Source organism: Elephantulus edwardii, unplaced genomic scaffold (assembly GCF_000299155.1).
Source record: "Elephantulus edwardii isolate Elephantulus edwardi_28Jun2011 unplaced genomic scaffold, EleEdw1.0 scaffold00048, whole genome shotgun sequence".
Classification (NCBI taxonomy): Eukaryota; Metazoa; Chordata; class Mammalia; order Macroscelidea; family Macroscelididae; genus Elephantulus; species Elephantulus edwardii.
Genome location: NW_006399798.1, coordinates 6473109 through 6486712, shown reverse-complemented (window position 1 = coordinate 6486712; position 13604 = coordinate 6473109). Strand labels below are relative to the sequence as shown.

General features: G+C 46.1%; 1 protein-coding gene across 1 annotated transcript in view; it reads left to right on the top strand.

Moving 5' to 3' along the window:
• Positions 1–876: 876 nt before the first annotated feature.
• The window catches only part of NUP85 (nucleoporin 85kDa), an 18795-nt gene continuing 6067 nt past the window's right edge, over positions 877–13604 (top strand). Inside the window, exons 1-9 of the mRNA XM_006886216.1 lie at positions 877–910; positions 4932–5025; positions 8176–8338; positions 9351–9421; positions 10511–10554; positions 11384–11453; positions 12545–12666; positions 13116–13250; positions 13327–13449. Of these exons, the coding sequence (XP_006886278.1) occupies positions 878–910; positions 4932–5025; positions 8176–8338; positions 9351–9421; positions 10511–10554; positions 11384–11453; positions 12545–12666; positions 13116–13250; positions 13327–13449 (855 nt within the window). The 5' untranslated portion in view covers position 877. The remainder of the gene's footprint in view (positions 911–4931; positions 5026–8175; positions 8339–9350; positions 9422–10510; positions 10555–11383; positions 11454–12544; positions 12667–13115; positions 13251–13326; positions 13450–13604) is intronic.

Sequence of the window (13604 nt, the reverse complement as noted above, 5' to 3'; positions counted from 1 at the left end):
ATTCTTCATACTCACCGCACGCTGTTGGTGTCAGATTCGGAGAACGGAGAAACAGATTCATTTGGATACTACAAAACAAGATGGTAAAATCGATATGATGGACTTTCGGGCAAAACTATGCAACATTTAAACCTACAAATAGCTTTTGTGATAGGGATTTGGAGGAAGCCGTGATGGGCATGGGATTGAACCAACACTTTTCCTAACTTCAACACATCTTTTCACTGGCGAGATGATTCTGATTTCAGGGAAAGAAATGTTCATTCCATTGGGGTATTTGACCTTGGATCAATTTCTTCCCGAAAAAAAAAGAAACTTACATTCTCAGGCACTGTTCTTCTAACATGATGTTTTATGTGACTTAAAACCCTCACTCTGGACACCCCCGGAAGGGGTGACGATTCTAATATGAAGTCCAAGAACGGGCACAATAAGCCAGTTTTGACAGAACTAGCAGGCTCTGCGCCTGCGCCCTACGCCAACCTCAGAGGCACGCCCCCTTACGCATGCGCACCCTCTCCGCTCCCGCCCCTGTGGGCCTTTTGCCGCTCCCGCTGCTCGGGGGCCTTCTCCACGCCTGGCTCGGGGCTGTCCGAGGCGGCGCCTGACCCGGCAGGAACATTCCTGTGAGGATATGCTGCACCGGTGCTTTTTCTCTTACGTGTTGTCAAGTCCATGAAGGTAGCGTTAAGTGTAAAGGGCCGTGATGGTGGTCGTGATTGAGAGCAGAGGCCCTCCTCACTGTCGGGCAGCCAAACCTGACAGGCATTGCCGGAGGCGCCTGGGCGGTGTCCTGCTTCTGAGTCGGCGCCCGGCGGGAACCCAGAATCGGGAGCATCGGCCTCCAGTTTAGCTTCCCGCAGCTGATCGCGGCGCCATGGAGGAGCTCGACTGTGACCCTCCAGTCACTGTAAGAACACCCCGAAAGGCTCACTTGCCTTCCAGGTTCTAGGGCTGCGTCTGCGCCGTCGCTGCCGCCTGTCCATGTTCTGGAGCCTCGTGGACCCCATCCCTCTTCCCTCCGCCCCATTGAACTAGGTGTCGGCGCTTGGGTCGTGGTGCTGGCTCGGTTTCTATTTGTTCCTCAGAAACCTGCCCGCGAAGGCCACGTTCTATCGCATTTCCTTTTGGAATTAGAGTCAGCTTGGACCAAGTAGGGCGAGACTTTGTTCCTCTAACAGATTTAAGATGCTCCGCTTTTTAGCGCCCTGAGATTGACCTCTGATAGTGGAGCAGCGCAGGCTCCAGGTTTCTTAAACTTTCTTGCTCTCTGGAGACTACTCCCATTTTAACTGCTCTGTTCAGTTCACAGCCCTCTCAAGAAGCTATGTCCAGGATGAGAGATCTGTGACGTTTAGCATGGCTTTCAGGTAGTCGATTGGACCTCCCGTTCTGCTTTTTCAGAGATAAAACCCCCCCTGGTTTTATCTCCTCCTCATTTTTTCCAGTCTAAGCTCCAACATCCTCTGTGGAGAGCCTTTCCTAACGTTCGGAGTCGTCTTCTTGGGAGCATCTTTTTTTTTAAAAAATAAACTTTTAAATCCTAATTTTGATTTAAAATTTTACAGTAAAGCCAGTTTTCATTCACTTGTAGTTGCACATTTTATCTTGGCAGTTCCTAAAAGAAAAAAACATCAAAAAACCCCAAATCCAGTACTCTGGTATTGATTCCCATTCGTGGTGACACTGTGTGTTAACAGAGGAGACTGCTTTACTGAGTTTTCTCTGTCATAGTCTTTATGGTGGCCAATTGTCAAACCTTCTTTCACAGGGTGGGTTCAGACCTTCAACCTTGAGGTTAGTAGGCTAATGCAAACCATTTGCACTGCCCAGGGACCTGCCTTGGCAACCTCTCTTTCACATGTTGCCTTTGAGTAGGACCTGACTCCTAGTTGACCTAGCTGGTTTGCAGAGGCTGTAAATCCCGGGGGAGGAGATTGCCCAGCTAAGCCTCATTAAACTGTGCCTTACTTGGCTGTTTCTCTTTGCTTTTCTTTTTAGAATGTAAAAATGCCTACATTTTCAGTTGAACATGCAAGATTGCAGAGCAGTTGGAGACAAAACCAAGTACTGCAAAGAGGAATAGTTTGAAAACTTAACAAGATAAAGATGATTTTAAGGGAAAGCTAAAATAAGTTTTAACTTTCTAGATAGCTTACTACTATAGGGCGTTAGTTCTATCCTAAGTACTTATAAAGTACCTTAAATATTAAATAGTCACTAAATAGCATGTCATTTTTTGGCCAATGATGTACATGCACAGTCAACACTCAGCAATCAGGAAATCAAAAGACCAAGAATTTCATTGGGAAAAATCTGCTGTCAGAGACCTCTCCAGAGTGCTGAAAAGCAACGATGTCAGTCTAGAGACAAAGGCCATGGTCTTTGCAATTACTTGTTATGCTTCAGAGAGTTGGACAATAACTAAGGATGACGGAAGAATTGATGTCTTTGAGTTTTGATTCTGGAGAAGAGTCTTGAACATACCATGGACTGCCAAGAGAACAAATAGGTCTGTTTGGAGAGGGTGAAACCAAGTCTCTCCTTGGAGGCCAGGATTTTGAAGCTCTGTCTCACATATTTTGGGCACGTGGCCAGGAGACCAGTCCTTGGAGAAGGACATCATGCTTGGAATGGTGGAGGGACAGCGGAGGAGAGGGAGACCCCGGATGAGATGGATTGATAACAGTATCTGGGGCAATGGGAGTTGGTGTGTCAGAGTTAGTGAGACTGGCTCAGGACAGGGAAGGGTTCAGAGCTGCTGTACTATACATTTCAGGTGACTCAATGGCACATAGCAACAATATACTATATTGGTTTGGTGTTTAAGCCTCTATTTAGGGTCAACAAGATCTCGGGGAGGGCCTTTGTATTTAAAAGTGGGTTATGGTTTGGAGGAACAGTTTTCTAAATGGTAAAGCATTCTTCTGTCAATATGCTGTATTGAGGTAAACTGGAGTTGCTGTGATGCTGAACCTTGTGCCATTGGGGTGTCAGTGGCATAACTGTTACCCATAGTGGACAGTATTTGGTGGAGCTCTTAGTTTAAAACAGGTTTGGAAGCATCCATTTCCCTAAACATGCCTCTGGAAACTATGAACTTTGAGAAATGACGATAGTTCTAGTAAGGCGTCAGGTCTTTTGTTCCAGGACAGTCAACATCAACAACATGCAAGCAGAAGAATTAGATTGTCAGAATCCCTGGGACAGCTTTTTGAAATTTTGTGTCCCCACCTGTCTGTCTACAAAGGGTTTGAAACAAGTATCCTCTAAACTGATACATACACACAGCCAAACCTAACGGGTGATGTTTGGTTCCTGAATGGTACAAACAGTTTTAAAACACTGGCCTTGCGATTGACTTACTTCCCCCCCAAAAAAACATCTATTGAAAACCTCACAGAGCCCATCCTGCGCTGCATACAAGGTCTCCATGAATCAGAATGGACTTGGCAGCTGTTGGTTCTGGTCTGGTGATGGCGGGCCTGTATAAGCCAGCTCTGCATTGATACTGAGACCAGGGAGGAAAACAGCTTTGTGACAGAGCCTCCCAGGGTGGCCCAGTCTTGAGTGTGAGCCGCAGTTCTGCAAGTTCAGACTCACCCTTGTCTTTGTGTGAGAATTAATCCAGACTCTAAAGAGGCTGATGAATAATCCTTAACATTTTATGACCTCACTCCTAGCATTTGTGTCTTGTTAAGTAATTGATGCCCAGGTAACTGTTATTAAGGCATGGAAAGGCATGTTAGTAATTAGCAGATTGAAAGATGCTTAAGCACAGATTCAATACAGTAGAATAATCATGAGTAATTCATCTAGACTAGTAGTCATCACTATTTTTTCCCCCTTCCAAGTCAAAGATTCTTTTCCCAGAAAAATGCCTGTATGCTTTTCTTTTCATGTGTTTTAAGGATCCTTGCAAGCTCAGACACAGAAAAATCTACGTGTGCCCTTTGTCCAGGTTAACTCCTATCCAACTATTCTGTGACTCCAAGATGGAGAAAGCTGTCAATGACCTCATCTTACTTGGATCCGGTCACTGCACTTGGTACCTGCAGGCAGGAGATCAGGAGATGTGGTGCATTGGGAAGGTCTGCAGTCAGGGACCTCTCCCAACTATTGAAAACCAGTGTTGTCATTTTGTGCTCCAAGGTGGGCCTGATACAGGCCATGGTCTTTTTAGTCACTTGCTCTGCATCTGAGAGCTGGACAGTGAATAAGGATGACAGAAGAAAAATTGATGCTTTGAACTGTGGTGTTGGAGAAGAGTGCCAAGTGTCCCCCAGACTACCAAAAGAACAAACACTTGTGGAGAAGGTACAGCAGAGTGCTCCTTGGAGGCAAGGATGGCGAAGCTTTGCCTCTCATTTGTCGGACATACTGCTGCTTCTTTAGGTGCTGTCAAGTCGAATACAACCCATAACGTTATGTGCCATCGAGTCGGAACTGACTCAGAGCTGACGCTCAGCATGTTTTCAGAGGGTGTAAATTGCACAGGAGGAGATTGTACATCTTTCTCCAGTGGATTCTGCTGGTGCATTCGAATTAACATGCCTTTGGGTTGGCGTCACAGCTCCTTAACCACTAAGCCAACTAAGCTCCCCACACAGATTATGTGTCACCTTGTAAGATCATATTTGCCAATCAGGTTTTTTTCCCCTTGTTTTTTTGTTTGCAAATCAATTGTATAGCAAAGCCTTCAGTAAGAATAGGACGTGGTAGTGCAGAAGGTTTATTGCTAAGAGAAAGTTCAGCAGTTTGAACCCATCAGCCACTCAGCTGGAGAAAGGTGTGGTCAACTGCTTGTGTGAGTATTTTCAGCTTCAGAAACTCGATGGCAGTTCAGCTCGGTTGTTATAAAGTTCCTGTGAGTTGGAATGGACTCGAGGGTGGTTTCCTCAGTAAGACTAACATTTATGTTTTATCATCAGTTGATTCCAGGAGTGGATTCCAAGAAGAAGCAAATGTGTTTTAACTGGGGCCCAGGGGAGATGCTGGTGTGTGAAACTTTGTTCAACAAAAAAGGTAATTTTGTTGTTTTCCTTTCAGATTATCCATCTTAGCACAGAGGGTATTTTTGGTGGTGGGTTTTGTTTTTTTATCTCCTTCCTTCCTTTAGTCTCAGTAGCTATGGCATAAAACATCTGAATTTATTTTGTACTGTTTGCATATTTTGAAATTTTTTTATATTTTTGTTGATTTATGAGGCTAGAATTGTGAGAAGATTAATTATAGTCTTTCTGGTACTACAGCTTGGATTCTAAGTTTTTGGTTCCCTCCCTGTTTCTTTTTTGTTGGTGTTTCTGTACCCAAACCTATCCCTTTTCTTGTCCAGAGTGACTCAGTTCCTCCCAGCAACCCTCTCTGTGAGTTTCCAGGTTCCATGGCCATTGTGTACGTCTGCACTGTGAACTCCACTGAGCAAGAGTTTTATAGGCTGAGTTGGTCTGTGGCCAGAAAAGCGGAAATAAAACTGGAGAATCAAACAGTTCGGCCTTTGTTGCTTTTTCTTCTCCTGACAAATCCCTGCTGGTAATGAGAAGAAACGAAAGTTTTATTTTAATATTTTTTTTATTTTAATTTTTATTTTATTATTTTTTATGTGTGTACTGTCAAATTGGATCTAACTGGTCCAGGAGGAGATTGTCCCTTCGTCTCCAGCAGAACATCTGGTGGATTCGAACCACACACCTCTGGGATTGCAGTGCAGCTTCTTGCCACTAGGCCACCAGAGCTCGCAGGAAATTTTATAATGAGAGTTGTTTTTGTTGGTGTGTGTTGTCAAGTTTTAACTGACCCATAACTGACTCTCCATTGGGTTTTCAGAGGCAGTAAATGTCAGGGGAGGAGATTGCCCATCTTTCTCTCATGGAGCAGATGGTGGATTTGAACTGTGCCTTTGGGATTGCAGCGTAGCTTCTTACTACTAAACGTTGAAGAGCTTTTCTTGCAAATCTTTGATAGACTTTTCTCTTTCAACAGCTTGGTTTATTTTATAAGGAGCAAATTAAGAGTTTTTATAGTTTTGTTTTTTCTTTTCAAGAGTTTATACCGTTTTTAAGAAACGTAGTTTTTCTGTATTTTAGATCTAGAAATTATTCCTTTTGTTGCTAAATCCCCATCAACAGGTGGGTGTTGGAGACCCCACGCTTGACAGGACTGTGGGATCTGTAAAGAGTCAGTCTTTTAGGAGATACTCTTATGAGAGTGTCTGGATATGGTACCTTTTCCAGTTTAATGAGAAAGTTTATCAGCATTCCTAGATTTCATGAATTGTTGGAAACAGGCCAATTAATTTTGTCTAAATTTACTGAAATTGTGTCCAAGATAAAAACCATTGGACCTATCCCAGAAGCTATTAGATAAGAAATGTCTGCAAACAGGCAATTTCTAATTTAGCACTGGAACCTTTTCATCATTCTTGAAACGTGATGTAATCAATTATTCTTTGTTTGAGGGATAGTGGTGGTACACAATAATAACAAAAAAGTTTTTACATGACTTTGTGAAATTGTATGACACTTTGTAGGTTTAACTTAAAAATGGACTTTACACAGGCAGGTATGTTCCAGGTGAATTTCAGTAGATGGAGGCAGAAAGTTGTATCAAGTGTGCTGGTGAATTGAGACATCAGGTCTTAGGCATTTATGTTTAATATTTACGTATGGATAATTGTTGTTGTTATGTGCTGTCGAGTCGCTTACGACTCATAGCGACCCTATGTACAACAGCCCTAAACTCTGCTCTGTCCTGTGCCAGTCGCACTGTCTCTGACACTCCCATCCCAACTACCCCAGTCACTGAATCAATCTGCCTCATAGAGGGCCTTCCGCTCCTGTGCTGTCCCTCCACCCTCCCAAGCATGATGTCCTTCTCCAAGGACGGTCTCTCCTTACAGCATGTCCAAAGTATGTTAGATGGAGCCTCAGAATCCTTGCCTCCAAGGAGCAGCCTGGTTTAACCCTCTCCAGGGTGAATCTGTTTGTTTTCCTAGCAGTCCATGGTACCCTCAATACTCTTCTCCAGCACCACAGCTCAAAGGCATCAATTCTCCTTCTATCCTCCTTGGTCATTGTCCAACTCTCTGATGCATAACAAGTGATTGCAAAGACCATGGCCTGTATCAGACACGTCTTAGTCCCCAGAGAGACACCATTGCTCTTCAGTACTTTGGAGAGGTCCTTAACAGCAGACTTTCCCATTGCAGTACGCCTTTTAATTTCCTGGCTACTGGTGCTGAGAATGTTGACTGTGAAGCCAAGCAAACGAAAGCTGTGAACAATCTCAATCTCTTCACCATCCATCCTGATGCTGCCACATGGTCCAGTGGTGAGAATCTTTGTCTTCTTGACATTGAGCCTCAATCCATATTGGAGGAGGCTGTAGTCCTTGACCCTGTGCAGCAGCAAGTGCTTCAGGTCCTCCTCCTCAGTTTCAGCAAGCAGGGTTGTGTCATCTGCATAATGCAGAATGTTGATAGATCTTCCACTAATCTGGACCCCACATTTCTCCTCATAGAGCCCAGCCCCCTGGATAATCTGTTCTGTATACAAGTTGAAAAGGTATGGAGACAGGACACATCCCTGGTATATGCCCTTCCCAATTTTGAACCATGCAGAGTTTCCTTGCTCTGTTCTGACGACTGCCTCCAGGTCCAAGTGTAGGTTTTGCATTAGCACAATCAAGTGTTCTGGGATTCCCATGCTTCTCAGAGTCCGCCACAGCTTGTCATGAACCACACAGTCAAACGCCTTTGCATAATCACTGAAACACAGACATTCTTCTGGTATTCCCGGCTGTCAGCTAAGATCCATCTAACATCAGCTATAATATCCCTAGTACCACGACACCTTCTAAACCCAGCCTGGACTCCTGGCAGTTCTCTGCTGATGTGCTGTTCCAGTCGTTTTTGGATAATCTTCAGTAGAATCTTGCTTGCGTGTGAAATCCATGATACCGTTCTATAGTTTCCACACTCTGTTGGGTCACTCGTCTTCGGAATGGGAACAAATATAAATCTCTTCCAGTCAGTTAGCCAAGTAGTTGTTTAGTAAATGATAACTTATGTACTCTCTTACTTATGAGATCCATTGAAAATTGTATTGATCAGAGTGCTTTAATTGCTTTTGGGAGTGTTGGTGATAAATGTTTATATTTTTCTCTGCTGTATTTTAGAAAACTCCAAGGCTGCCCCAGGCTGCCCCCTTGTTTATGTCATCCGGAAGGATGTGGACATTTACTCTCGAATCTTGAGAATACTCTTCAATGAATCCCACGGAATCTTCCTTGGCCTGCAGAGAATGGAGGAAGAATTGAGTGGCAAATCCAGAAAAACTCAGTAAGTAGCCTGCTGGTAGATGCTGGAGTTCACAGCTCGAGTCTGAGAAGCCAAAAGAAATGCCTCTTTGTCTTCTTGCATGCAGGTCAGTTTCCCATAGAGAGAGGGTGTTCTAGTCTATGGCATCGCTGCTAGATGTTATAAGTGATTAGGGTGGACGTGTCTCATAGGAAGTATGTGCACCTAGTACATCACAGATGTCAGGAATGATTGAGGGGGGACATTTTCATAGGGAGCTCGTGCTAGATGTCATAGTGAGTAGGACTGGACATGTCTCACAGGGAACACATTGACCTTCTTGCAGGCTTGATAAATTTTCTTTGTCCATATTCCCATTTTATTTACCCTCCAAAGAAGAACATTTAGGCCAGATAAGCATCTAAGAATCATTGAATTAAATTCCACTGTTGGAAGATTTGGAAGTTAACACAAAAATGACAGTTTTGTCTTTGAAGATTCACTTCCAAAGCCTTGGGCTGAAAAACTTGAAAACTTGGTGTGTCCTTTTCCGTGCAGCATGTTACCAGTGATGCTGTGTTACTGGCGATGCTGACCTTGACTGCTTAGTCGAGGTGGTTTTCTGCTGGGCTGCTTGCACTCCCCTGTAATGGTCCCACCTCTCCCTTTGCAGTTAGGAAGTGTGTTGGGATAGATACTCTGAGACCGTGCCACCCATGCTTCTCCTCCCTGATTTCCTCATCTGATCTTAGGAATTCCCATGGGACCTGCCTGTGGTTTTTCTGTTGCACATTTATTCATTGACAATTTGCTTCAAGGAGGAGCTGTCCCTTCTCTCCATTTATTTAAGTCACTCCTTAGGTCGTGGATTTTTTTTTATTCTGTGGTTTGGATATTTCACTTCCGTTCACATTGTCCAGCCCTGGCCATCTGGGTGCGCCTCACGTCGGCACCTGCGTGCTTTGGCAGCTCCTGTCTGCTTTTGTGCACTTGCTCGGTCTCTGGCCCTCCAGGATGTTGAGGCTCATCTGGTTTGTCGTGTCATTTGTCGCAGATTGGTTCGAGTGAGTAAAAACTACCGGTCCGCCCTGAGGGCATGTATGGAGGAGATGCACCGGGCAGCAAGTACGGATCCGATGTGTGCAGTTAAACATTTGTGTTTAAAATCCATACATGGGTAATTGATAAAATGAGCTTCTCATTTTTATATGTAAAAATAAGTACTTTATATTCTTTGAGGGGGAAATTTGTAGTTGTAAATACCATGTCCGCCTTCAGTCTGATTGGCATTCCAGTCCTAAATCCTTACTTTCCCATTAAAAATAATAGTTGTGGTGTCAGTTCACAAGCAGGCAGCCGTGTGTGAGTCACACCGGGCTCCGGGCGGCTCCAGTGCCAGGGCTTCCGTCCAACTGCCTCTAGGTGGATGCAGGCCTTCAGGTTGCAGCCGGGCTCGCTAGCTGCACCACTCAGCTATTCCTCCCGTTGTACTTAATCCTTCATTTTCAACAACCGTCTTGGATATGTCAAGTCAGAACACATTAAATGATTCTGGTTGAAAGGTATGAGGCTAAAGGGCCAACTAAAGGATTTTCAAATAGTGTTTATTCAGTCTCTGACCTGGGAGGTTGTAACCACCAGCATGGGGTGGGCTGGGGAGATGCCTGGATGTGGAGGCTAGACCAGCCCACCTCCAGCCCGCTGGATTGCAGGTCCCAGTGCTGCTTGTGATTTGAGGGCTTTAGTTTAGGAATGATTGATCTACAACAAAGATGAAGGAAGTGTTTAAACAAAGGGAAGCAGGGGAAGGAAATGTGGAACAGTGGGGGAAAATACAAACAAAAAATACAGGTTTAATAGTAAAAATCAATCACTTTTATATCAAGGAGAAAAAAATAAAAGAGGGAAAACACTAGCCTGTGGTGAAAATAGATGGTCGTTAAAAGGGGAAAATCGGAGCTCTGGTGGCCTAGTGGCAAGGAGCTGCAACTACAATCCCAGAGGCACATGGTTCGAATCCACCAGATGCTTTGCCGGGGAAGGAGGGACAATCTCCTGTACCAGTCAGATCTGATTTGACGGTACACACACACAAAATAATAAAATAAAAAAAATTTAAAGGGAAAATTGTGAGCCAGGGAGCTCAGTGCTGTGCGGTGTAGTAAGACGACAGAAGGTCTCGTTGCTCACATGAGCTATTTTGTGTTTCATCAGTTGCCGCTAAAGATGCAGCCAGTGGCCACCAGTACAGCAGCCAGGTAAGTGGAGGCCGGCCCCTTCTGACACTGGTCCGAATGCCCCCTGGAACTTCGCATCCACTTGAAAGTCATCACTGCTGGTTGAAGCCTCTTCTTTTTCTGGGTGCATAGATAGCTTTTTGGGGTCATGGGGATCTTTTCCCACATCCTGGTGCCTGGCACACTGCTCCACACTTATGTGCTTGGTGAATTCTGTGTACATTCTCAGTTCTTGTGGGAAGTAGAAAACCTAGGCACAACTGTCAGAGTTGTGAGAAGGAACAAATACACTATCTTTGAAGTCAGCAAAGCACTTATTTCTCCCTGAAGACTAAGATGCGATACTGTCTGGACAGGGGAGCGGGGGAGGAGTCGTGTGGCCTGCTCGGGGGGGGGGGCAGGTCTGGTGGCTTTGGGTATCATGGTTTGGACTTTACCTTTGGAGACTTTTCCCTGAGCTTCAGTCCATTGAGCTCTAACTTCATGCTTTTTATCCAAAGTTCCTAATAATAGTGTTTGATAAATATACTGAGTATTTTTCTAAAAATTTTCTCTCCTGTTTTACTCAAATACAGACCCTTTCTGAACCATGGTAGTCATATATAGTATGCTAGTTGTGGTATTATAACATCTTACAGTAAAATCACAGTCATTAGAATAAGAAAACTTTTTACTTGTGCAGCACCACGGAAGCTCTGCCTGGACCCAAGGTGGTCAGTGCTGACAAGGCGGGTTGGGGCCCACCAGGCATGTCGGGGTCCACCACAGTCATCACGTGCTCTCTCTGTTCCTTTGCTTTGAGCATAAACCTCAGGGATTTTTTTCATTGAGAACTTTCTGATTTTTCTAGGTTTCCATTCTGTCGGCAATGGAGCTTATTTGGAATCTCTGTGAGATTCTGTTTATTGAAGTCGCCCCTGGTAAGCGTGGGACAATTCTGTCAGCATCAGAGGCCACCTCTGCTCGTTCTCTTTCCTTTTTGTCCCTTTTGTGTAGTGGGATGGTGTCTGGTGGGTTGGCTCTCCTCCCAGTGATTTTCATCATGATAGCCGTCAGAAAGGACTACGAGGCACACAATATTGTGGAAGATTCTGTAGGCCTTAGAGACTGTGTGTCCTGGAAGACTGACATGCTGGGCTCTCCACCCCTGAAGAGCATCGAGGAAGCACATGTTGGTCTAGTATTAGTGTTAGACTGTGGATCGATGGTCAGAATGAACAATGTCTGAGAGTTGTCCGTTGTGGGGGCCAAATGGGCTTGGAGAACTCTGTTCTTGTGAGAAGGGTGGGAAGACCCTCCTACTCTGTCCCCTGGATCTTTCTGTTGTGGTCAGCACCGGGCCTGGACTAGGGTGGGCTTGGCTGGCTGCAGTTCCTGGACTCACGGCTGATCCTGTGGTGGGATTTTGGGAGGCAGTAAACCCCACAGGGCGAGATTACTCAGCTCTCCCCCACCATTTCCAGAGAAGGTCCCCTCAGGGTTAGCAGTGCTACACCCTATTCTTTATAGACGTGTGCTCATTTCAGTGTAACCATAGCATTTGATTTATAAAGCGTTAAGCAACTTAAAATTATTTGTCAACGATGCTGAGGCAGGCTCAGATTCTTGACCCACTGAAATGACAGATGATCAATGGGTATTGTTTATCAACAAATAAAAAGTTACATGTCTGCTTCCTACAGTAGATCTGGAGGCATGTCACTGTTTTATTACACATACGTCACACCTAGCTGCGCTAAAGCTGTCATCACTGCATGATAATGAGGAGGCTGTGGGCACCCGGGCTGTGGGGACGGGGCTCTGCGCTCCTGTGGTCGGTGAGCACTGGAGCTGCCTGGACAGAGGGTGTTCACTTCAACTTTGCCTCTCTCATTCTCCCCAGAAGAAACGGCTTTTCCTTGCTCAGCCCTTGACTTGGGCCTCTTACACACTAGCATGTCTGCCTGCGTCTCTGATGTGAGTGTGGAATGCGGCTGAGGCCCTTGTGTGTGATGAGCGTGTCTCCTTGCAGCTGGGCCCCTCCTCCTCCACCTCCTTGACTGGATCCGTCTGCATGTGTGTGAAGTGGACAGTTTGTTACCAGATCTTCTGGCCAGTGAGAATCCAAGCAAGCATGAGAACTTCTGGAAGTTGGTAAGAGCCAGATGCGGGTTGGGCCCTTTCCCACCTTAATGCTTGTCATCTCCAGAGTTTGTGGGGGGACCTGGGAGCCCACACGGCTTCCGAGCTGAGGAAAAGCTGTTTGTTAGCCTCTTCCCTGCTCCCCAGGAGTGGAGTACTGCATTCCCAGGCGAGGAGGGCTGTGCTCCGGATGCTTTCCTTGGGGTTTAAGATGTACCGCACACTTTTAATTGACCGTGCTTAAAAACACATGTTTTTAGATGTATTACCGTCATTTGTAGCAATGTGTTAAAGAAGCAACGATGCATACACGTCCAGTTGGGGTGGGGGTGGGACTGGATGTCAGCCGGCAGGGGAGCTCCTGCATAGTCACAGAGCTGGAGTGCTTGAGGGGACAGGCCTGTGCTCTGCAGACAGGGCCTTCAACCTCCCATGAATGTGTGTGGTTTGGGGTCTTCCAGGTGACCATCTTGGTGCTGCAGGGCCGGCTGGATGAAGCCCGGCAGATGCTCTCCAAGGAGGCCAATGCCAGCCCCACCTCGGCCGGCATGTGCAGAGTCCTGGGGGACCTGATGAGGACGATGCCCATTCTCAGTGTGAGTGGTCCCAGGAGACGGGTCCCCAGGAAGCCTTGTGCTGCATGGCCCTGACACCCACGGCCTGTCTCCGTAGCCTGGGAACATGCAGACGTTGACAGAGCTGGAGCTGAAGTGGCAGCACTGGCATGAGGAGTGTGAGCGTTACCTGCAGGACGGCACCTTCGCCTCAAGCCCGCGCCTGGCCACACTCTGCAAGGTCTGCGGGGGCGGGATGGTCTCTGCCAGGTCTGCGGGGGTGGGATGGTCTCTGCCAGGTCTGCGGGGGCGGGATGGTCTCTGCCAGGTCTGCGGGGGCGGGATGGTCTCTGTCAGGTGTGCAGGTGTGGGATGGTGTCTGTCAGGTCTGGGGGG